General features: G+C 44.7%; 5 protein-coding genes across 11 annotated transcripts; 2 read left to right on the top strand and 3 right to left on the bottom strand.

The window, feature by feature from the left end:
- The first annotated feature begins 99 nt into the window (after window positions 1-99).
- LOC146276590 (uncharacterized) lies at window positions 100-7,431 on the top strand. 5 transcript variants are annotated; one of them, XM_084701279.1, is made up of 8 exons: window positions 109-276; window positions 582-1,906; window positions 2,106-3,038; window positions 3,199-4,011; window positions 5,062-5,192; window positions 5,518-6,300; window positions 6,473-6,505; window positions 6,656-7,431. In XM_084701279.1, exons 6-8 carry the CDS (start codon window positions 5,538-5,540, stop codon window positions 6,703-6,705), a joined length of 846 nt encoding a protein of 281 aa, XP_084557405.1. In that variant the 5' UTR covers window positions 109-276; window positions 582-1,906; window positions 2,106-3,038; window positions 3,199-4,011; window positions 5,062-5,192; window positions 5,518-5,537; the 3' UTR covers window positions 6,706-7,431. The 5 variants fall into 5 exon arrangements, with proteins under 5 accessions (XP_084557403.1, XP_084557405.1, XP_084557402.1 ...); XM_084701277.1 differs by lacking the exon at window positions 5,062-5,192 and having other exon boundaries at window positions 100-240; XM_084701276.1 differs by lacking the exon at window positions 5,062-5,192.
- Window positions 6,959-10,589, bottom strand: osgep (O-sialoglycoprotein endopeptidase). Its single transcript, XM_084701286.1, has 12 exons — window positions 10,547-10,589; window positions 10,030-10,149; window positions 9,794-9,913; window positions 9,527-9,702; window positions 9,298-9,393; window positions 9,143-9,192; window positions 8,952-9,030; window positions 8,667-8,732; window positions 8,463-8,553; window positions 8,028-8,103; window positions 7,842-7,940; window positions 6,959-7,721 (listed from the first exon to the last, which is right to left on the bottom strand). Exons 2-12 carry the CDS (start codon window positions 10,142-10,144, stop codon window positions 7,682-7,684), a joined length of 1,008 nt encoding a protein of 335 aa, XP_084557412.1. The 5' UTR covers window positions 10,145-10,149; window positions 10,547-10,589; the 3' UTR covers window positions 6,959-7,681.
- Window positions 10,590-10,772: 183 nt separating this feature from the next.
- Window positions 10,773-13,463, top strand: apex1 (APEX nuclease (multifunctional DNA repair enzyme) 1). Of its 2 annotated transcripts, none has more exons than XM_084701952.1 (5): window positions 10,773-10,862; window positions 11,285-11,416; window positions 11,545-11,711; window positions 11,815-12,007; window positions 12,227-13,463. In XM_084701952.1, exons 2-5 carry the CDS (start codon window positions 11,356-11,358, stop codon window positions 12,739-12,741), a joined length of 936 nt encoding a protein of 311 aa, XP_084558078.1. In that variant the 5' UTR covers window positions 10,773-10,862; window positions 11,285-11,355; the 3' UTR covers window positions 12,742-13,463. The 2 variants fall into 2 exon arrangements, with proteins under 2 accessions (XP_084558078.1, XP_084558077.1); XM_084701951.1 differs by having other exon boundaries at window positions 10,786-10,888.
- A 5-nt stretch (window positions 13,464-13,468) lies between these two features.
- Window positions 13,469-18,457, bottom strand: LOC146276587 (uncharacterized). 2 transcript variants are annotated; one of them, XM_084701948.1, is made up of 10 exons: window positions 18,378-18,412; window positions 18,128-18,250; window positions 17,432-17,634; window positions 17,221-17,319; window positions 16,960-17,052; window positions 16,769-16,879; window positions 16,456-16,579; window positions 15,209-16,355; window positions 15,046-15,098; window positions 13,469-14,962 (listed from the first exon to the last, which is right to left on the bottom strand). In XM_084701948.1, the coding sequence occupies exons 2-10, from the start codon at window positions 18,159-18,161 to the stop codon at window positions 13,692-13,694; spliced, it is 3,135 nt and encodes a 1,044-aa protein (XP_084558074.1). In that variant the 5' UTR covers window positions 18,162-18,250; window positions 18,378-18,412; the 3' UTR covers window positions 13,469-13,691. The 2 variants fall into 2 exon arrangements, with proteins under 2 accessions (XP_084558074.1, XP_084558073.1); XM_084701947.1 differs by having other exon boundaries at window positions 18,128-18,457.
- A 223-nt stretch (window positions 18,458-18,680) lies between these two features.
- LOC146276586 (uncharacterized) lies at window positions 18,681-23,900 on the bottom strand. The gene is made up of 9 exons (XM_084701946.1): window positions 23,752-23,900; window positions 23,076-23,278; window positions 22,632-22,724; window positions 22,416-22,511; window positions 22,208-22,318; window positions 21,981-22,098; window positions 20,878-21,856; window positions 20,717-20,775; window positions 18,681-20,627 (listed from the first exon to the last, which is right to left on the bottom strand). Exons 1-9 carry the CDS (start codon window positions 23,783-23,785, stop codon window positions 19,096-19,098), a joined length of 3,225 nt encoding a protein of 1,074 aa, XP_084558072.1. The 5' UTR covers window positions 23,786-23,900; the 3' UTR covers window positions 18,681-19,095.
- Between the last annotated feature and the right edge of the window lie 89 nt (window positions 23,901-23,989).

The following is a 23,989-nucleotide window of genomic DNA, read 5'->3' as shown; positions in this document are numbered from 1 at the left end:
ATATAGATCTATATTTGTTTTAAATAATTGTATTTTAACATGAATAAGTTTGTGCCCTGTAACCCTGGGTTACATATGCTACATCATTTAGGTTAACTTCGAATATAAACATGAATGTAACCATGATCATATTAAACCATTTTTAGTAGGAAGGTGGAAATTGCAAAGATATTGGCTACTTAGTTTCTAAATATTTCGTTGCCATTCTTCAATTTCAAACATGTTCATCAGATTGCAAATGTATGGACGTTGACAAAGTAACGGAGGAGACAAGTGGTGATTATTTAGCTATTGAGCTACAGCAGTTAGCGGTGACAACTAACCACATTTCAAAACGCTACTGTAGGCCTACAGTACAGTAGACTAGCTAAATAGTAGCATATAGTCGCCGACAGTTTGCTCAACCTTGTTACATTGAATACGTTTTCTTTTTAGCTATAAATAATGTCGCATATGACCTGTCGTTAAGTATTGTCTCTAAATTATAAATTACAGTATTCATTGTAAAAACATTTTTTCGAATCAAACTTTCTGTTGTCAGTGAAAACAAGGTAACGTTAAATGTTAATTTTCCCTTACAGCTTGCGAAGACAGCCTTTCAGCAAGCCACACTAGCTATGAAACCAATGAAAGCCCATGAGGAATCTGTGAACATAGTAACGTAAGCTGAAGAGTGTCCCTGAGACACCTGCCGTCAAGTGTACTAAGGTTACCTGTCAGCTGTTTCAAGACACCAAAAACAACATGGATTCAGTGTCAAATGAAATGATCCCAGAAGGTAACTGCATAGTTCAAAATGTGGACCTTGATATGATGGGTTCAATAGAGGACTATCGGACCCCAGACTTTGATATTGATCTATCAGCTGTGGAGTGGCTGGACCCTGAACAGTACTCTACCCTGCTAGTGGCAGAGCCCTCATCAAGCAGAAGCAAAGATCTTGACCTGACCTTTAGGCCATCCGCTAAAGTGTCCCAATCCACTAAAGATGAAATGGAGGATTCCTTAGCCCTTTTGAACAAAATGAATGAGACAAAGAAGGTCTTAAAGACACCTGTGGTTCAGTCCAGCAAGGAGTACACTGAGGTATATCACAGCAAGGATAAATCTTATGTAAACTCAAGTGAGTGTCTACCAGAAAGTAATGGCAAAGTTAAAAATGATGGAATTGCTATGAACTTTGGGCCTTCCACAGAAGATGTAACAAAGGACTCTTTATTTCTTTTGAAGAAAACAAATGAGACAAACATTGTCTCGGAAGATGAACATAATACCATTGCTGTAATGGGTTTTAGCAAAGAACTAAGATTGAATACATTATCTTGTTCTTCATTACTCTTTGGTTCTAGTGAGGATTCTGTGAACTCTGACTTTGACATTGACCTATCAGCTGTGGAGTGGCTGGACCCTGAATGGCACACTACCTTGGCACTGGAAAAGGCCTCGGATGGCTCAAGCAATGATCCTGACCTGACCTCGGGTGACACCAGTCTGGATGAAGACATCTATCCTATTGACCAACCTCTGATCCCATATCAGGCAGCTGACAGTCATGAAAACCAACCTGCTGGAAATCTAATGAACCCAACCTTCACAGTATTTCAGCCTAGAATATCCTCAGATATCCTCTTCATCTCTAATTATAACCAGGCTTTGACAGCTGGTCATGATAGCGTCTTATGCCATGTGGACGATTACTGTTTAAGAAGGCTTCATCAGCTGGAGCTACACACCTTGTGCTTAACTTATTCCACCCTCATAGACCTAGAACAAAGCCTAATGGTGGATTTAAGGGACTACCATTGGCTAAGGGGTGAGAGGGAGTCCATAAGAGTCAGAGATCAGAGATATGAAGACAAGGAAGCTGAATTGTCCATCCTATGGCACGGTCCTAAATACACAACTGGTGAGTATGTTTCTGTAAATCTGGGTTCAGTGCTGTCGAGTGATGAGTTTTAATGTTCAAGGTGTCAATTGTGTTAAACTGAGAAGGCAATCAAAACAAACTTTCTTTTCTAAAACTGTCCTGTCTAAATATGTTTGACTTATTGTATGATAGTCCTTGGGTAGACCATTGATTATATTCTATTTTCTCAAATATTTAGCATGTAGTGAAGAGTGGAAGGATCTTGACCCAGAGAAAGCGTTCGAGTTATTGGAAGACAAAGTGAGCTCCTGTATAGTACACCAGTCAATCTGCAAATCTGTCATTGATGTCAAGTTTGAGAAATTCCGGGCGTCTCAAGAGCAATGCACTACGTTACTCTTGGATAACCAAAGAAGGCTGGCAAAGAGGAAAATGAAGGGAATGAAGTATGTTTCCAGTTACAAGGAATGCAAGGCAGAGCGAAGAAAGGAAAGACAAAGAGAGAGAGAAAGGAAGATGTGCACCGTAAAGACATTCTTACCATGGTTTAAAGCTGACAGTAACCGGGCTATTGAACAACTTAACCTCCGGCCTCCAATAAGACACCCATTTTATAACCCCAGAAGGTTTTTTTGCCATGCCGACTCTCAGAACGAACGCAGAGAGCTCATTTTGAAACGCCTCCGGGCAGCCTATCATATCAAACACATGCAACACTGCCAGGTGTCTGACAATACTGCGAGGGATCTGGCACTGTCTGTGGAGACTGAAGACAGGGGTGATAGGGAGAGGGCCAATGACATCAGAGATACAAGTAAGACTACTGTCAAGGAGAATGGGATGAAGGTGGAATGTTGTGAGGGGGCTCATTTGTTGCAGGAGGAAGGTGGAGGGACATCCAAGCAAAGTAAAGCCAAGTTGTACTCAGGACATGGATGTATGGATAATATGGAGGGAGGGATATGTCAAAGACAGACTGAACTGATTTCCATAGAACTCATGACAATGGGGATTGGAATTGGGAGGAGAGATCAAGAGCTAGACAATGATGATGTCAACAAGACTTCCAAGGTGAAAAGCACTGACTCTGTGGACCACTTCAACAAAGCCAGGCATGAGGAAGAACAGGAGAGAGAAAAACAGAGCAGAAAAAGGAGAAATAAAACAAAAGGTATCACTGTGAATACCATTTGAGTTAAACAGGGACACTGACGTGTGTTATTGTAGAGAAAGCCAACTACATTCAAGACGAGTGAGAGCAATACTTATTTTGACACCGGGTATGCTGTGTGAGGATAAGCAATCTTGATTATTTATATTTTGTCTTTCAGATCAAGAGGATGCCACTGGAATTAAAGGCCAGAACCAGGAATACCAAAGGGCTTCCGATTGTATGGAAACACAAATACAACACATAGAAACAGCTAACTCCTGCACAGAAACATCCACAAAGATTGAGAGCAATGCTCAAGCTAAGCTTAAGCAAGATTCCCAACCATGGCAGGGGAAAGACAAGCATCAATACCAGTGCAATACAAAGGAAGGACCTCAAGAGGAGATAAAGACTCATGAGAGGGACGCCATTGAGCGAGAAAGAGAGAACAGCATCCCTGACAGCCAGACACAGGAGCAGAGAGGCCAAAGTGAGAAGATCAATGGTAGAGGTGAGACACCGAACAAGAGACCGAACAGAGAGAACTGGTTTGATCACAGAGATGACGAGTCACAGGAACATCAAAGGTGGGTTGAAACCAGAGGTACGCCGTTTCGGACCAGGGGCAGGTGGATGGAGACGAACAATGTGTGGGACAGGGACATTGCACGAGAGGATCCTCAATGGAAGACCTGGGGCTCCTGGAGAAAGGAAAGAAGATACAATAAGAAAGACACAGAGGTCAGGACACGGCATGAGCTTGTTATGTGCGCCGGTGAGACGATGGATGGTGAGGTACGGAAGGATGAGGTACGGAAGGATGAGGACACAACGGGGAGGAGACCAAGACGTCAGACCCGTCAATGTCGAAGGCAAAGGCCAAAAAGCAAGCAGAAAGAGCCCCATCCCTCGGACAGCAGTATTGATTGGAGGAACAGAGAGGACAAGTGGCCAGAGAGAAATAAAGAGAGCATCATGGACAGAAAGCGAGGTGAGAATATACTGGAACGGGTGACCTAGTTTTTAGTACATGTTTAAAACAATCTTAGAAGAAAAAATTCTACATCCGTTCTCATTGGGCTGATATATAAAATATTGTGCCGATGCGTAAACTACGAGGTCTACTGTGTTTTGGCACCATAACTTAGAATGTATTTAAAATAATTTGCATAAGTATTTTCAGTCCCGTGGGTTTGACAGCGGATAAAACGATTCGATTTGCTATCCCTCTCATCTTCGCGCTTCAATATCCGGCAGTCTTAACGGTCACTTCCACTCCCAGTCCAGCCGGCTCCACTGACTGTTGCTTGCTTCCGTGTAGCCACTCGAGACTCATCAACACACGACAGCTCAACGCCGCTGTAAACAAAAAGTTATCTAACGGTTCCTTTTCAACATTACACTAAAACGAAGAGATATGCATATTAAAACGGGTAAGTTGTAAACACTTATAGAACATTTTCAATGTGAATACCTGCTTTAAAAACATGTTGTCAAGGTAGCATTCCAATCAAATGCGTTGACAAACGCAGCTAGGCTAGCTAACGTTACTGAGACGTTCTATTTCACCTCTAGCTGGCTAGCTACTAGGCTAGCTAACGTAGTTACTGTCCTAAGTAGGGAGTTATAAAACTTGCTTTGCTAGCAAGCTAGCTGGAATTTTTTTGCTGTCACTTTGAGGGCGAGACTAATTTCCGTGGTGTAGATGTGCTTTCTGCCCGTATCAGGTAATTTATCGTTTCATTTGTGGTAGCTAGTCTACTTTATTCGTTTGTGACAGCAGCTAGAGCTAGCTAACTGGGATTGCTAGCTGTCCTCGTCGAGCTAAATCATCGAGTTTCTATCATTAAGTGCGGTAGCTTTAGCAAGCTAGTGCTAGCTGTAGCTGATTCTGTAACACGTTGCAGGTGTTGGGTAACTGTAATAGCACCTAGCTAACTAGACTAGTTAAGTAACAACCAACTAAATCGGTATTTAGGTAATGGTAGGGATTTTGTGAATACAGTACTGACATGTGCTTTCTTATCTTGATAAATGGCAGTTGGACATTTGACGCACTATGGGTATTGAAACTAGCCTGCTTGTTAGGGAGGCCACCAGGGCGGGCAAAGCATTTGAAGACGACTGAGCTAGCTTCCATAATCTTCTAGAAGTGTCTAGAAGCCGTCCCAGGTTAGGAATGTGTCTAGTTGAGTAACGAAATCAGCTGAACAATAAAATGTGAATGACTAAACTTTCCAATCCTAGACTATAAACGGAATTTTTGTCCTGGTATTTTCCTAGAACGCATTATTACACGCATTATTATTGTGTTCCTGGTAAGATGCCCATCAGCTCATGTAGTGGAGATTGAGAAACGGATCCAAGTGCTTAAACATGAGATTATTATTCAAGGTGTTTAAATGAATTGTCCCATTGAAAGAAGTCCTTAAACTGTGACTTGAGCACAATTGAATTGTATCATGTGGTTAATCAAATTGTTATTCTTGTTTATCAGGAACATGGGCGGCCAGCAACATGGCGTGCGAGTCCGACAACTTGTGTGATCCAGCTGTCCTTGTGTCCACCACCAACCCAGAACCTCACATTCGCAACCGTCGCCTATCCCCTGGGTCAGGCAACTGTGGAGGTGGAGGAGGTTGCTCCATTGGAGTTGACCAGCAGCCCCGCCAGACATCACCTGGGGCCATTGAGGGCAGCTTGAATGGACCCACCCACGCACATACCTTTCGAAGAGACAGAGAGCGTAGGGCCCAGCAGCACAAAGGCCGTGGCCCACGCAGAGAAGGCCTCAGAGGGGCAGGGAGGGTGGCTGACCGGCCACCAAAACAGAGCTCCAAGGAGAGGTGGGTGGAGAACAGCCTGTCACTGCTGAAGCCTCCCCCTGCTTTCCCAGTGCAAGACAGCCCAGCCAAACTACAGCCAGCCGTTAGCTACGCCTCCAAGGTGAAGGCTGGAGCTGCAGGCGGTGCCCTCGAGGACGACCGTCCTGCCATCGGGGTTCTGCTACAGAACCAGTGGGGACTAAGTTTCATCAGTGAGGTCCTCCAAGCCTCAGAGGGGTCCGGATGTGTTCCTGGCCCCACAGAGCTGTCACAGCCCTCAGATGACAGCGAGCCAGCAGAGGAGGCTCTTCTAACAATCCAGTACGGTAGTGACATGCTTGTTCCAGCCACTAACATGATCACCATTGGCCAGTGTCCGGATGAAGAAGAGGGCAACGGGAAGCTGCTGCTCAGCTGTCGCCATCTTGTAGAGGCCCTAAAATACCACAGTCAAGGTACAGGAACAGATTTCTCTAAACCCAAAGTCCTCTTTGCTGTAAAATGTTGTGAATTGCAACTTTAAAGCATTTGTGTGTGTGAGGTCAGATCATTGTTGCAGTGGAGCGTCCCTTGGTTCTTATCAAACTGAATGATGACTTCTAATGGCTCTTCTTTCCGTCTCTTTAGAGTGGAACACTATTTGCAATAAACGGAAGCAAGGTGAGTGATTACATTCAGTTTGGGAATTTAGTTAAATTTGATGCATCTGTACCCTGATTTTGAAACTGAGATCCAACTTTAAAGCTTGAAGTAGATGCTCATGCAAAGGGGGAAGGGGTATTTACAGAAGTGTTCTTGTTTTTATTTCAGATCCGAAAAAGGTTGTCTGGTTTAAGAACTCCCTGGAGCACCCAGCCTAACCCGGGGGGTACTTGTACACACACACACACACACACACACACCTTTTTCACACATGCACACTTCTCTCAGGTTGTCTTTAAACACAAAGCCACACTGAGACACTTTGGACTAACTCCTCGAGGAAACACCTAGGGACTTTTCTAACGCCTTACAAGAAGCCTGCCTTAATGAAGTGGATTTGGATCTCCCTATCCCTGCGCAACAATTATTTTAACGTTGTACAGAGCTGGTCTTTTTTTAAACAAACAAATCTTTGAAGAGCTGTCATTTTATTGTAATGAACTGCAGTTTTATCTTTTTTGTTGTTGGTTCTGTATGCGAGTGGTCAATCAAGCACTTTCTAATCCGTTGTGACCAATCCCCTGTATGCCCACTTTACCAGACTGATTTTTTTGTTTAGCACACATTTGAAAATGTCTTGTACCTGCTTTCATTTCACAGTCATTTTATACAAGGGACTTGTAACATGTCTCCAGTTTACATACAGGTGCAGTCAGCAGCACAATAAGAATGCACCTGACCAATGTCTAATCTGAATGCTGTTTTTTTTGTTTTTTTGTACCCCAACGGGTGAATGTTACTCTTAAGTCCTCAAGGGATCACACTTTGCTTGGTATGTTCTCAATTTATAAAATATATATATATATATAATTACAAAAACTACACTGGAAGTGGAAGAGGATTGTAAGTGAACAGTATTGCATAATAAAATTGAATGATCTTGACTCAAGTATTGCTTGGCATTTACAGTACAGAGTGATCAAAGTATGTACAGCATTGCATGAATAGAACAACGTATTTCCCCTCAAGTCTATACACAATGTAATTTGCTCCTTAGTACAGTTCATGGATCCATTACATTACTATGCTCATGCAACAGCTGAGCCAACGTTAACTGGAATATTTGAATTTTCTCCCAGCATTCTTTCATGACACGTCAGCTATGAGAAGTGCGTGTTTCTGCGTGTTGAGCTATCAATCTCTCCACGTCACCTCCACTTCATCTGTTCTGTATCTGAAGACAGCAAACCAGATTAATCTAACAATAACTGGTAAATGATACATACACAGGAACAAGGCATTGCTCATTTAAATGTTTTACATTATAAGGCACATTTTTGTAAATGCAAGTTACCTTTGGGTGATCCAGGAGTCTGACAGTTCAGTCACTTGTCCCGATCGAAACATCTCCCAACCTGCCTGTGCTATCATTGCCCCGTTATCAATGCAAAATCTGTTGCACAATAAGAAGATCACGTGGTTAACGAACTAACTGCAGTTCATACATTGAAGTATATAGGATTTAATAAGTTGTATTTACCGTTCATCTGTGGCAAAGAGCTTTGCCCCTCTCTCCTTGCACATGACGCCCATCATCTCTTGTAGACGAAGATTACCTGCAAGACATGGCACGTTTCAGCTGCTTTCCACAATGGCAGGAGGACATTTCATTCATTCAGCAGATGCTTATGTCCACAGCGACATACAAATGGTGTATATAGGAAGTACAGCTGATAAGAATAGAAGTGCATAGTTCTAACAGTATGTTGGTGATTAGAACCAAGGAACAATTTTTACAAGAAACGGTGCAACCAAAACAATCTCAAGTACAATATTATCAAATATGTTCATAGGACTGGGCAACAGGAAAAACATCTAATATGTGAGACCTCAAACTAATTTGTAGGGGCAGTCTGTTTCCAAGACATTGTGACATGGGAAACCCATTCATCTTCTATGGGGAAGAGTTACTCACATCCAACCCCTCCTACGATGAGCACCTCTTGGGATCCACAGTGAGCCATAGCCCTCTCTGTGATTTCCACTAGCATGGAAAACAGGGTCTCCTACAACACCACACAAGGATGGGAAAGTAAGTTCCTGTAACAGCCCATTTCCAATGTAAAAAATAATAATACAGACCGTCATGCAGTGATCCTTTACCTTGGAAAGCACCTACCTGCAGTGAGAAGCACAGGTCTTCTGCTGTACACTGCCCAGAACTCAGCATCTTGTTGGCAGCCTCCTGCAAAGTGAGCATATATATATCAACACAGACATTTACACAATTAAATCTACTATACCCATCCACCTTGGTAATGGTGACTGACAGAGTCTTACATGTCTATAAGCGGTGAAGAATATTTTACATTTGGAAGGAGGGTAAGAAGTTGGCATACTACGTTGGCATGAAAATAAAGTTGGGTGTAACTTTAGACCTGCATCTATTTGTAATGGATCTTACCTCAATAAAGGATAAAATTCCAGAAAAGGACACATCCATTCCCTTCACAGTGTATGGAAGTTCTACATATTGTGTGCCTCTGTGGATACAGAAAAAATAAATGTCTTTCTCTGATTTACTTACACATATAACAAGAAAATATGGTGGGTACAAAGGACTTGTTATGAAAAGCAACACGCAGACTGACTTACTTCTTAGCCATCTGCTCAATGTTGTACCCTGGACTGGGGTCATTGGAAATCTCAAAAGTAAAACAAGAGCATCATGGTGACTATTTTAATAAAAATAAATGCATTATGCAGTAAAAACTCAAATGGTATTTCTATTAAAAGACAGCTACATTTACCTTTATAACCCTTGCAAACCTGTCTAAGCAGTTGCCTACTGCTATGTCAATAGTCTCCCCAAATATCCTGTACCGTCGTTCTGAGTATGCTATGACCTGGATGAAGAGGTAGTCAAAGATGAAGTCTTAAAAAGCTTAAATCAAGAAGTTCAAGCCTGGGTTTACTTGTGCAAATATTCTTGAGTGGACATGTCCTGAAGAGTGAATGGGTGTGTGAGAGTGTCCAGACCTGTGTATTTCCCCCACTAACATACAGCACAGTGGGGTTGTTGGCTTTAGTGATGAGGCGGCCCATTTCGATGTGTCCGATGCAGTGGTTGACCCCCAGGAGAGGTTTCCCCCACAGCTGGGCTACAGTACGAGCCACCAGGGCCACTGTCACCAGAGGAGCACCCATACCTGGACCTGAAGCAAGAGAGGACATACCTTGTATAAGAGCCGGGAAAAATAGTTGAGAAAAATAAAAAAAACTCAAACATGGTAGTTAGTTCTTTACCTTTAGTGTATGCTACACAGTCAATGTCCGCTGGTTTCATCCCTGCCTCCTCTAACGCCTCCTTGAGGACAGTTAGAATAACGCCACGGTGATGTCGGGCTGTCTCGCTGGGTAGGAAGCCTTGGGTTTGGAGTCGACCGTCAATTAAAAAGTTTGGACACATTCACTCGCACATGTTTCCCAAATGCACACAAACACTTCTACCTATAGTTATTATATCTATTAATCCCACTTGCCTTGGCCGGGAGGTGTGATATAAGTGCGTCTGGGGTTCGACAGTACTTGCCCATCTCTCACGATGCCCACGGCAATTTTATTGGCACTGCCCTCGAACCCTATCACGACAGTCATGGCAGCTGATAGGGTTCATAGAGTACATAAAAAGAAGGACACGATTACCAAAAACAAGTTGACTGGTCTGAGCTACAGACAAGTTAATGAAGTGGAAGAAAAAATATAAACGTCGGCACGCTGACATGATGCATGTAGCACCTGTACAAAATCCCTGGCACGGCCAACTGAAATTCTAATTAGCTAGCCTATCTTTAGCTACTAGCTGGTCATGACAAACTTGCACGAGTAGCATGCGGCCATAAGGCTACAAACTGTTGATGTCGATATCACTTTGTATTACATACATAAGAGCAGAAATATTACGATTCATACAGTGTGTTGCATTGCGTTATTGATTATAAACTAGATTAAAATGCTTAGAGTTTAAAATACAAGTTTAAAGAACCGCTCAACACCAACCTCTGTTGCTGTTTGTAGTCAGGACCAGTTTAGAGAGAATGTCTACGACATCCCTGGCTGTAATCAATGTTTTGGAATGAATCAACAAACTAAATAATATATATATATATTTATTGAGTTTATATATTTATATAATAAGTATTAGATCTTATTGTTCTAATATAAAGCACGTTCATTCAATAAAAGTGTAATAATGTTTCAGGCATACTTTTGGACAGCCTAACATGTGCCTCTGCTCCCAAAATCAGTTATGCTTCTCTCTGCTTTTGTTGTGGGGGAGTGACTCGAGTGTCTGGCTGCGTGGCTAGTTGTCCAGGTATCCTTTTGTTGTGAAAGTTCAAAGTAAGATTTGTTTTATTTGGAATTGTTCTCAGTCAAACTATATTTCCAATAACGTCGTAATGATGATCATGTTTACTTTCTATTCATTCAAATTGCTATGGCATGTAAAATTTTGCTAGGCCGCAGTTGAATAGCAAGCTAACAAGCTAATCCCTTTGTGGCAACTGAGTTAGATCATTTATCCAATTAGCATAGCTAGCTGCGTCACCAAGTAGCAAATACATTCAAACGTAGTAAGTAATTGGGTACAGATTATCCAACTGTGGCACATTTTTACTATAACTTAATGGTTTTAAACGTGGCATGCATCTTCTTTATTGAATGCTCTGGGCATAATTACATGATAAATTGCTAGCTGATGAAGGTCACCATGACAGTGTTTCTTTTCCCTTTCAGCGGCGCGTGTGTTGTTGTGCGCGCGTGTTGTGTGTCTGCAGGGTGTGTGTGGATTCAGAGCGAGTGCAAGGATGTCCAAAAGAGGAAAGAAGAATGACGAGGAGGCCGGAGAAGACCATGAAAATGGAGCAGGTGCTGCACCAAGTGTTATTGGATCATAATACATGTAATATGTTTGTAGCATGTGCAGTAAAACAAGTTAGACGGAATTTGTATTTGTATATACCACTTATACCAATCATGTCTTACTTTCAACTCAGCCCCTGCTGCTAAAAAAGGGAAGAAGGGAAAGGAGCCAGAGGCCCCAGTGCTGTATGATGACCCACCTGACAAGATGACCAGCAAAGATGGCCGCTCCGCCAACATGAAGATCACCTCCTGGAATGTAGATGGCCTGAGAGCTTGGGTCAAAAAGAATGGCCTTGATGTAAATTTGGGGACCGGGAAACCATGAAAGCAACACATTCAGCCGCTGGTTCATGGATGTGTAATGACAAACCCCTAAACTACTTGTCTCTCGTCTTACCCAGTGGGTGCGTGAGGAGAGTCCAGATGTTCTATGCCTGCAAGAAACCAAGTGTGCCGAGAAGTCCCTCCCTAATGAGATCACCGCTATGCCCGAGTTTCCTCACAAGTACTGGGCCGGCTCAGAGGAAAAAGAGGGCTACAGTGGTGTGGCCATGCTGTGCAAGACGGAGCCTATCAATGTTACCTACGGCATCGGTGAGTGACAGTCTTATATCAACAGTGATGAATCAAACTTTGTTATATCCACTGAATTTATATGTTTTGACCAATTGTCCTTTGTTTGAGAAGACTGTACTAAACATTGTAGATACAGAGACTAATCACCCACAGAGAACACTGTATGGCAACTTTCTTTTTGAAATCGGTCTATGCCTGTGCATCTGATGTCATTTTTTACTCTCTCTCTCACATCAGGTAAAGAGGAGCATGACAAGGAGGGCAGAGTCATCACTGCAGAGTTCCCAACCTTCTTCCTGGTCACAGCCTACGTGCCCAACTCAAGTCGCGGCCTGGTGAGGCTGGACTACCGCAAGACCTGGGACGTGGACTTCAGGGCCTACCTCTGTGACCTGGACAAGCGCAAGCCCCTGGTGCTGTGCGGTGACCTCAACGTGGCCCACGAGGAGATCGACCTGAAGAACCCCAAAGGCAACAAAAAGAACGCTGGCTTCACCCCGGAGGAGCGCGAAGGCTTCAGTCAGCTGCTGAGTGAGGGCTTCATCGACAGCTTCCGCGAGCTGTACCCAGAGCAAGCTAACGCGTACAGCTTCTGGACCTACATGATGAACTCCCGCTCCAAGAATGTGGGCTGGAGGCTTGACTACTTTGTGCTGTCCTCCGCTCTGCTGCCTGGCTTGTGCGACAGTAAAATCCGCAACAAGGCTATGGGAAGCGACCACTGCCCCATAACTCTGCATGTAGTTGTTTAGGATCAAGTCTGGTCTCAGATCTACGCAAGATCATATGCCTCTGAGTTGAATAGTCCACTAACGGGCTACCATGCATTGTTTTCTCCTTGAAGCTAATGTGTTCCAGCTGTTGTATTCCCCAGCCCAACTACTGAAACTAATCTGTATACCGGTGTGTGTGCTCCTTTTGAGTGCCACATCTGAACTGTTAACAAGGCACAGCTACTGAAACTACACCAAGGATATTGATCGTTTATCCTGTATCTTTTTGTCAGGATTGATTTATTTTTTACTATTAAATGTAGGTAATTGCAATATTTACATTAGCATATGCTACACCTTCCAACCACCTCAGTATGGTGGGCCTCGTCAGGTAAATGACTTATCACCCAAAAGTCTGCTCAGTGTAAACTTGTGAATCCTCTGTCGGTGCTATTTTTTGTATGTTGTGGAAACATTGCTCCTTTTGAAGGGACCATTGACCACGTGTATTGCTTAGGTCAAGAAAGGCATATCCTAATGTGCATGCAAACCATTCAGCTAAGATTTCATTTTTCTAGCAAAGATCATATTAATACCAGGAGAGCAACTACTGGTATTAACCCTCTACTGCCAACATCCAGAGCAATGTTTCTTAGACAAACCTGTTGTGCTTTTCATTTATTTCATACCTATGCTTTCTGAGTTTGTAGATGTGAAATGCATCCATGCCAGTTAATAAAGTTTAGTTTTAAATAATGCTTGCTCGCTCTTTTAGTCAATTTATTGGTTGTCGTCAGTTTATCTACTGAGAATTTTTGAAAAAAATACAACCCCACTTTATACCAAGCAAAATAACAAATCTAGTGTACTTATCTTACCATGCCTCGGGAGCCTTAATGTGTTAGAGAAACAAACATTACACTGACAATAGCTATAACTATTTTGCCTGAATGAGAGTTTTCAAAACTATATTCTGAATGCTACACAAGTCATATAAACTTTGGGGTATGAGTCCTCACATGCATCTTGAGGTGATACGACTGTTTGAATCCCTTTCCACACTCCACACACAAGTATGGCTTCTCCCCAGTGTGTGTTCGCTGGTGTCTCTTCAGACGGTTGGCACTTAGAAAGCTTTTGTCACATTGTGGGCAGGTGTAGGGCCGGACCCCCGTGTGGTAGCGAAGGTGAATGGTCAGGTAACAAGACTGGGTGAATTTCTTCCCACAGTGAGGGCACTGGAACGGCTTGTGTCCCGTGTGGAAGCGCTCGTGCTTCAGCAGCTCGGCGTGGGAGAAGAAGCCTTTCCCGCAGTCGGAGCAGAGGTAAGGCCTCACCCCCGAGTGCGTCAACTCGTGTCTGATCAGCGTGGCCTTGTACACAAAGGTCTTCTCGCACTGGGAGCAGCTGAACACATTCTCCCTGGTGTGGCAGCGTTCGTGTTTCTTCATGTTGCGCTCCCTCTTGAAGCTCTTGCCGCAGAAAGAGCACATGTAAGGCATCTCCTCAGAGTGGATCTTCATGTGGCTCAGTAGCCCCCCCTTGTAGAGGAAACCCTTGCCGCACTGCTTGCACTGGTGGGGCCTCTCCGATTGGTGGGTGCGCTGGTGTGCCGTGAGGGCGGCCTTGTACGCAAAGCTCTTGCCGCACGTGCAGACGTGAAGACGCTCTTCCTTGTGGGTCAGGAGGTGCCGGTTGAGGTAGGTCACGCAGCTGAAGCCGAGGTCACAGTGGGGACATTGGTGAGGGCGTTCGGTCTTGTCGCCCGCTTCCGTGTGGGTCTTCAGGTGCCTCACAAGGGCCGACTTCCAGGCGAACGTTCGTCCGCATTCGGAGCACAGGTAAGCGCCGTTCTCCATGTGGGTGCTCTTGTGGTCTCGGTGGGCCGACAAGGACTTGAAGCTCTCGCCACAGATCAGACAATCGTACTTGCGTCCGTTCTTGTGTGTGTGTTTGTGCCGCTCCAGTGACTGTTTGAAGGAGAAGCTGCGCCCGCATTGGGAGCACAGGTATGGGCGCTCGCCGGTGTGGATGCGCTGATGGGCTTTTAGCAGAGACTGGAACCGAAAGGTCTTCTCGCAGTCAGGACAGTCATAGCAGCCAGCGGGTCCTGTCTGGAGCTCCGAGGCCAGTGGGTCATCCTGGGCCTCCACACCGGAATGGACCCTTTCAATATGCTGCTGAATTTGTGCTTCCTCCTGGTGGCTGAAGGAGCACTGAGGACAGGAGTGTAGAGGAGTAGAGTTGTCTGCAGTTGCCCCTGGAGGAAAAAGCACAGGTCAGCAGGAGACGGGGAGAAAAATAACCTATTTGACATGAGCAATGAATGACGACCACACCCACCGTCTTCTCCTTCCTTTGTAGAAACCATTTGTGAGCCGTAGGAATGTTCATTGCTGTCAAAGAGACAGTGACAAATTATACATCTGTGCTGCATAGAGATGTTGGCTACATTAAGTCGTTAACATTAACATGCTGAAACGATTGTCTGTCGTGCTAAACTTACCTGTTAAATAAAACTGGCTTGGTCTCCTCTGGAAGCTTCACCCCACCCAATCTCTTCTTTGGGGCCATGACCTTTCCCTTGCGTTTCTGCAGGTTTATTACCTGTATCTTCATCGTGGGCTTGGGTGTGCGCGCGCTGGTGCGAACCTTTACCACGGACACAACCTTGTCTAGAAGCTTAGGAACCAAAGCAGGTGACGAAGCACAAGACGTGTGCTCCTCCTCTGGACTGAGATTACACTTCGCTTCCCCCCGTAACCCCTGTTCGGTTTCGGTCGTTTCCACAACCACCTCCCCTACGCCCTCTTCAACCCCGACGTCGTCTGGCTCTGTTTTCAGCGTCTTGGCGGGCTCCTCTGCGTTGAGCTCGGCTCCCTCGGTGTGAGTTTTCAGATGTCTCACCAGCGCCGACTCCCAGTTGAATCTCTTATCGCAGTGCGGGCACACGTACACGCCGTCCTCCATGTGAGTCTTCTTGTGCTCTGTACGGGCTGAGAGGGACTGGAAGGTCTCCCCGCAGATCACACAGTCATACTGGCGGCCATCTTTATGGGTGTGTCTGTGCCTGTCTAAAGACTGCCTAAAGGAGAAGCATCGGCCACAGCGGTTACACTGGTACGGGCGCTCCCCCGTGTGGATGACCCGGTGAGCTATCAGTGCAGAGGCAAACTTGAAGGTTTTGTCACAGTCTGGGCAGTCATGTGAACCAGAGGGAGTTTGGGATTGAGAGGATGCTGGGTCATCGCCTGTTTCTACTAGACAGGAAGGGCTCTTAATTACACTCTCGGAATCCTCCATCGCTTTCTCCTCGTGCGTTTCCTGCTTCTCGTCTTCTCTTACTTTCTCTTCAGGAGGCTTTTCTGTCGGTTCTTTGGTCATATCCACCATTATCTTAACTTCCTCCATGTTCTCTTCCACCAGCTCCTCCCCGTTCAGGTTGGTCCCCTTCCCAACCTCAGAGTAGTCTGACATGGTGACAATTTCAACTACATCCTCTACAAACGACACAGGTTGTGCGTCGTCCATGAGGTCTTGTGAGGGTTCCGAACGGCTATCACAGCTGACCTGGTCAGCGCTGGTCATCACTCTACCTCGAAGAGGCACGGAGAGAGAGGTCAGAATACAGTCACCCATAGCACAGGGTGGAACTGTAGAAAAACAAAAAGAACACGTCTTTTTATCAAACAAAGAGAGGCACCCTTTTTTCTGTTGTAAATGAGACTTTTCCTTGGTTTCCATGTTACCCACCATGCTCCTCCAGATGCCCAGCGTGCTGTTGATACTGAAGCAGACCTTTCAGGTCTTCTGGGTGAGACATAGCATGGGAACAGTCTTCCAGAACAGCAGATGCAGAACCAAGCAATGACACAGTCTGTGGAGGAAAATCAAACTAATCAGCTGGTCTACATCACCTGAAAAAGTCAGATTTATGTCATTTCTGAAGTGAGTGTGGGTTACAATAAATTAAATAATCATCCTGAGATTCTACTGGAATCTTAACATGAAGGTGCTGAAATATACCTCTCGTCTACAGCAAATATTAGCTTAACCTTTCACCTACCTGCTCAAAGTCAGGAGTTGGTAAAAGCTGTGCCAGTCTAGAGAGGAACTCCCACAACAGTGTCTGTAGTTCTATGTCATAATGGGGTCCAAATTCCACTGAGAACACCTCCTGGGAGACAAACAGATCAAGATAGGGACGGGGGTTCTTGATAAATTGATGAGGTAACTGCAATGTGTGTCATATCTTACCTCAAAAAAGTGTTCCTTCATATCAGAGTCCTTTAGTAAGGTCTGGACCAGTTCTAGAAACTTCTCAGAGGCCTCAACTTCTGTATCGTTCACCTGCATAAGCACACATCAAAGCACATATTTTATTGGACCACACAATTCATAGTTACACAACAAGGCATACAGAAATGCACAAAAACACACTAAACGGATATCCCTCAACATGTTTCACTTGTCATTTGAGTTACGTCTACAGAGAGTATGTTTGCAAGCTTCACTTACATCATTGCTGGAGTGAGTATGTGGCTGAATTCTGTCCAAGTGGGTTAAAATAACTTGAGGCTCTACTGGATTCTCACCACGAAGTAACTCCAGAATATGCTGAAATAACACACACACACACACAACAAGGGTGTGTTCACAAGTATGTTGTTGTGACATACATGGTATAGTTCATGGGTCAGGCGGTACATCGTCTTTCACATTCACTTACCCTAGCTCGCAACCCCAGAATGAGTTCGGCCCTGTGCTTGTGGTTGAGAAGCTGTGGGACCGTCTCTGTCACCACTGACACAAACTCAGCCAGCATCCCATACCTCAGGACTTCTCGCTGATGGACCACCTGCCACATAGATGCTGACATCAGCTGAAGAGGAGGAACCAGGAGACGCAGGGAGCGCAGAGGTAGAGGGGCAGCTGAAACACAACGGTTTATAAACAATAATGTAATTCACATAGTAGATGTGTTATTGTTAGGAGCTGGGCAAATTTGTGTTCTGTTATTAGTTTGTAAAATGCTTCCTCTGGCATGTATGTATCTATAGCTATATCTATATATAAGGAAGAGTATGGGATTTGGGAAATCTATATTAACCTCGATCTGGATAGTGTTAAGCTTAAACAAACAATATTGTGCAAGGCGTCAGAGTGAAGTCTTTTGAATGCTACACTTTCAGAGAAACCTGGGGTATATTCAGTGACGCAAATGCGTATTATCATGGCTATGACAACGCAGTGTTCACAACGGTGCATTTAATTTTTGGAACAGCAAGCAACATTTTTACCATGGCGGCCGTAAGGTACACCGCCCATTATAAAAACATTAAGACAATATTATGTGCAATAAACCAGAACTTGACATTTATGATAAATATTTTAAACAACGTAACGTAAAACAAAACTGTTGTACCTGCACTGTCTGACAAAAATATTTCAGTATCCATTTTCTCGCGTGGGCCAAACAAGAGTTGCAACAGTTGGAGATTGGTCAGTTAGCTGGATGCACGCTGCCTGTCGTTCATTGCGCCTAGCCCTAAAAACGCGACATATAGTAACAAGCTGAGACAACAGTGCAAGAAATCAGTCTGCTTAAAATTCACTGAATGTTAACATATACATAGGCAAGCAAGCTTAGCCAGACGAAGGTTGTCTGAAAATACTTTTTGTCACATCCGGAAATTGTTTCGGCGGCTATCGCGCGTCACGACGGATGCTCGGAGGGGGCGCGTTCAAGGTCGACACCGCAGCAAAGTGGAAAGGCTGCTTACTCGTTGCAAAACGCAGCAGTTTTTCCCCCACTAAATTCCAAGTAAATATTTGGATTTGAAAATGCATTCACAAACAGTATACATTTTATAGTAGAACACATTATATAATTGTATTCATCCCATTGTGTGCAGATAACCATGCTACACAAACAATAAATTAGCCTAGATAATTTATTTATATTTTTTATTGTCCGTTTAGACATGTATGAATTAAGTACATCCCTAAACAATAAGAAATGCATTTGAAAACAGTAGCAACCAAATTTAAATATGTTACATCAAAAAGTATTTCTGTAGTTTTAGCTGTATAATAGATTGGCACTCTGCATTCCAAAGCATTGCTGTAAAACACTCATCTTGAAGCAAAAGTAATCAAAGCACTGACTTCAATTGCATGAAAATCCTTAAAATAATTCTGCATAAGCAAAACTTTTGAAGCCTCTATTGGTCAGAGAGCAAAAAAAAAAAAACGAATAACCTGTAAGTAGTTACATAAAACAATGCACCAATGCCTGCTTTTACTTAAGGTACAACACACACTATTGACCGTGTTGACAAGATACAATGGACAATCATGCTGCTGTGTCTTTCAGGTTGATTGTTCAACACTTCAAATGTTGGAAGCCTGGGCCTCAGTGTCTGCCTCTCCTTCAGTCCCTGAGTGAACCTCCATGTGTTTCCTCAGTTTAGCCTTGGAGGTAAAGCTTTTCGAACACAAGTGACAGTTGGGCCGAGCAGGTCGTACGCCCGCGTGACATCGCTTGTGTCTCGCCAGCTCTGACGAACTCTTGAATTTCATTTCGCACACAGAGCAGGGATAGGGTCGCTCTCCCGTGTGAATCCGTTCATGCAGCTGGGCCTCGCCCAGAGTTAGGAAGGTCTTCTCGCAGTGGGAACAAGGGAACGGTCTCTCTCCCGTGTGTATGAGGTGATGCCTGGTCAGAGCGTACGGTTTGGAGAAGCCCTTCCCACAGAAAGTGCAGGGGTACGGGCGAACGCCTGTGTGGGAGACAATATGTTCCTGCTGGGCTCTCTTACTCTTGAAGCGCTTCTCACACAGACTGCAGGGGTACGGTCTGTCATCCACATGGGACCTGTGGTGCTTTGAAAGTTCCCCCTGGGAGAGGAAACCTTTCCCACACTGAGAGCAGAGGAAGGGCCTCTCTCCCGTGTGCATCCTCTCGTGTCTGGTCAGGATGGATACCAAGGTGAACCTCTTGGAACAGTGGGAGCACTCGAAAGGCCGCTCGCCCGTGTGGACTTTGAGGTGTTTCTTGAGCATGAAGCGGAGGGAGAACCGCTTTCCGCACTGGCTGCACTGATATGGCCTCTCGCCGGTGTGGCTCGCCAGGTGCCTTTTCACGTCGGCCCTACGGGTGTAAGTCTTGTCACAAAGGGAGCACTTAAACTGACGCTTGGACAGGTGGATCTGTCTGTGCTGGGACCGTGCCAACAGAGTGTCAAAGCCCTCGCCGCACTGCTGGCAGGTGTAGTGGAGGCTGGGCCCGTGGGTCTTCTTGTGCTGCTGGAGCTCGCGGGAAGTGGAGAAGCTCTCGCCGCAAATGGAGCACATCTGGGGAAGCTCGCTCTCCCCTTGGTGAGACTTCCTGTGGTGGACGGTGAGAGAGCGGAGGTTGGGGAAGGTGGCCCCACACTGCTGGCAAGGGAAGGAGGCGGGCGTCCCATGGTGCTTGCCCTCGTGCTTGGCCAGGTCCCAGGAGTGCTGGAAGGTCCGGTCGCAGCGGGAGCAGTGGAAAGGTCTCTCCCCGGTGTGCGTGAGCTGGTGTCTCCTCACGTCAGATGTGCGGGTGAAGGTCTTACCGCACGTTTCGCACGTGAGGCACTTCTGCTTTCCTTTCGCAGATGGGAGAGGAACACCCCTGGGTGAATTGGAGGAGTTATTTTGTTGTTCAATTTTAAAGGAGCTGGATGAAGGGAAGAGTTTGATTGATGTGAATATCTGGTCAGTACTGCAGGGAGACGGTGTAAAAGAGGCTCCATTTGATCCAGCTGTGATGCGATTGGAATATTCTTCTGTAGGGACATCTTGGATATGGATGTGTGGTGGGCTATTTTCTGCTGATTTATGGAAAGGGCACTGAGGGCAGCTGAAGATGATAGAGGTCACCTCTTCAGAATCATCTAAAAGACAGAGAGAAAGGCGTTTTTTATACTTGTTGGTATTACTGGTTTAAATTCCAAACATCAGTAGATAAATCAATATTTGTTACCTGTTTTGTTTCCCCTGATGGCTATGACAGAGGGAGCAACCAAGACATCAGCATTGTTCCTGCAGTGAAACAAGCACATGAACCGAATATATATTAAAAAGGATTATTGAATGATTAAATGAAAAGGTTGAAGAATACTCATATTTCATCCTCAGTCTTACACTTTCTCCTCCTTGTCGTGCTCTTTCTTCTTCCCTGATAACTTGTTCTGGCGTTTCAGCCTTCCCCCCCTCATAGTCCTGGTCTGAAGGCGTGTGGACCGTCGCACGTTTGACAACGCAGGCGGCTGAGTTGTGGAGGAAGCCGCAAGGCCTGAGCTCTCTTTCCTTGCATCGCCACTGATCGCCGAATCCTTTTGCTGTGTGTCAGATTGAGAGCTCCTGCTCGTCTCAGCACCCTCTGACAGCACGTAAGAACTTTCTTGTTGTTGCTGCCACATAGATCCCTTCTCTGAAGCACTGTCACTTTGCCCACTTACGTAGTCACTCGATAGTTCTGCTGCACTTTGCACAGTGTCAGCCTCCAGAGTGTGATTGGTCAAAGCGTCTTGTTTCTGCTCCAACGTTGCCTCTTCAACTGCACTCACAGTCTGCTCACTTGCTTGTCCGTTTCCTTCATCTGTTCCGCTTTCCACCACTTCTGTCGTTACCTTGGGATGTGAGGAGACCGTCTCTGACTCGTTTGTCTCAACTGGTGACCCGTCTTCTTGTCCAACATCTTTTTTTAATGCAAAGGTCTTCGTCAAGGTCTCAAGAGCTTTAGCAATGCTCACTGCATCTTCCAGTTGTTCCTCCTGGGCCATCTCAGTTTCCATCTCCGCCGCCTCCACACTCATCTCCTCGACGCCTCCATCTACATTCATAGTCACTAGCTCCATTTGAGAGTTGTTTGTCTGGACGTCATTCACTGACTCAACCTCCTCACCACCTAACTCTGTCGCTCCGACTTCCACCTCCGTGTAAACAGTCACAACTCCGTTCGAGTCAACTCCGACATAAGAGTTCAGTATGTTGGCGTAGTTGTGCATTGACTCAGACCCGATAGTAAAGGCTGTTGGCTGAGTGGTGATGACGACTCGTTGAGAGGGAGGAACAGACAGAGCGGACAGGATGCAGTTTCCGACAGAAGAGGATGGGCCATCTGATTAAGCAAAGGAATAAACAGAGAACGAAAACAGATCACAAAATTGTATTTCTTAGCAAGGTTGTAGGAGCACTTCCTTTCTGCTGTTAAGAATAACAACTGGCTTTAGAAGATGACTTACAAGGTATTTTTACTATTCCTGAGCTCTTATGATGTTGGTGGATGAGATTGAGTTCTTCTGGAGTGGACTGCCAGGACTCATCCAGAACTGAGGGGGCAGAGCTGAGCCATGCTGCAGTCTGAAATGGAAAAAAAGAGTTGCATCAGCTCGTGTATGCCCATATTTCTCTAATTAGATCCACAACATCCATTCTAAATTATTAAAGACGGTACCGCACCACTCCATACCTGTTTGATATCTGGGATGGGAAACATCCTTTCCAATCGAGAGAGGAACTCCCAAAGAAGTGTTTGTAGGGCTGTGTCATATTTTGGGCCATATTCCACTGGGAATACCTCCTGTGAAAAGACACCAAGGTGTGAAACTTTCTACAAGTGTACTGTGATGCATGTTCACTAAATATTGGACCAATGAGAATCAAAGCACAGATCCGACCTGGAAGAAGTATGCTCTTTCAGAAGCGTCTTTCAGCAGGCTCTGGACAAGCGCTACAAAAGTAGACTCAGCCGACTCCACTTCCGCATCTCTGAACTGTACATTTGTAAACAACAAAGTAAATAAGAGAGCGAATAGATAACACATACCACTTTTCTTTCAATCTAACCGAATCTCTAGAGTGGGTACGGGTGTGTTTCAGAGAAGTAAACTTACTCCTGTGCTTCCTGGGGGAATAGTGGGCAGTCTTTCCAGGTGTGATTGTATAATTCGAGAATCAACGGGATCTCGGCATAACTCTAAGACAAGCTGTAATAAAAGCAACCAAGACAGACAAATGTAGTAGATTCACTGTGATCTTGGAAGTCGCTTTGAATAAAAGCATTTGCTAAATGAAAAAATGTGATTTGTAAATTGTAATCCACCTCATGGTAGTAAACTGAAAGTGGCAAAACAGAGACATAATATTGATGAAAATGCCAAATATCCCTTGTTTCCTTGTATTCCTTGTTTTACTGATCCAGCCCACTTTAGATCAAATTGGGCAGTAGACTATGTGGCCAATGAACTAAAGCGAGTTTGACATTAGACATGCATTAGATATTCTGCCTTTGACCAAAATTGTGAGGCCATGACAGGTCCTGCTCTCTGGCCACTCACCCTTGCTCTCAGAGCCAGGAGAAGCTGGGATCTCTGTCTGCATCCCATCAGTCCTGGGACTACCTCGGTCACCAGACCCACAAACTCTTGCAGCTTCTCATACTGCAGCACGTCTCTCTGCTTCGCCACCTGCCACATAGCTGCGGACAGCAGACGCAGCGGTGGCACCAGAAGGCGCAGAGAGGAAAGGGGGATGACTGGCTCTGAGAAAAAGGGAGGTAGAAAAGATGGATAAAACCAATCAGAAGACAGTAACCCTAACGGTCTTTTTATTTGAAGCGCTGTACATATATTAATTATGCCTTGCTGAACCTCATGTTTAGGAACACACAAAACCAGTGCCTGTCATGTTCGACTGCAACACCAAAGTTGAAAGAGAACGAAATACCAGTTTAAGGGATCGGACTATTTCATGGAGGACATCCTAAACCGCCTATATTAGGTATCGGAAATATAAGTCAAGGACGCATCGCTAAAATAAGCATGTGTATTTCTTCGCAATTGCAGTTTAGACGAGTAATGATAACATGAGTTGATTTCGCATCCAAATACTTCATAGAACCAATTTACAGAAAAGCATGGACAGTTTCATGGAACGTTACTGTACCCTTCCAAGTATTAGTCGGGTCCGTTTATAATGCCTTACTAAAAATGGAAGCACCACCTTTATACATACCATGTGTATCCTCAAACGATCCACGAGTATTCATGATGGATAATTTATTAATTTGAGGCTATAAATGGAGGTAAAATACGATACATTTGTTGTTATTTTGCTCTATTATAGCATGCGCGCATGTAACGCAAACTTTTCTGTCCGGTGCCGTCTTACCTTTCAGAATTATGTTCCGCATTGATCTTTTCAAAATAAGAGGCTCTATTTTGTGTTCTTCACAGCAGTACGTTTTTTGTAA

Source organism: Hypomesus nipponensis, chromosome 7 (assembly GCF_054491055.1).
Source record: "Hypomesus nipponensis isolate SF chromosome 7, ASM5449105v1, whole genome shotgun sequence".
Classification (NCBI taxonomy): Eukaryota; Metazoa; Chordata; class Actinopteri; order Osmeriformes; family Osmeridae; genus Hypomesus; species Hypomesus nipponensis.
Note: the sequence above shows the minus strand (reverse complement) of the source record. Positions and strands in the feature narration are given on the sequence as shown.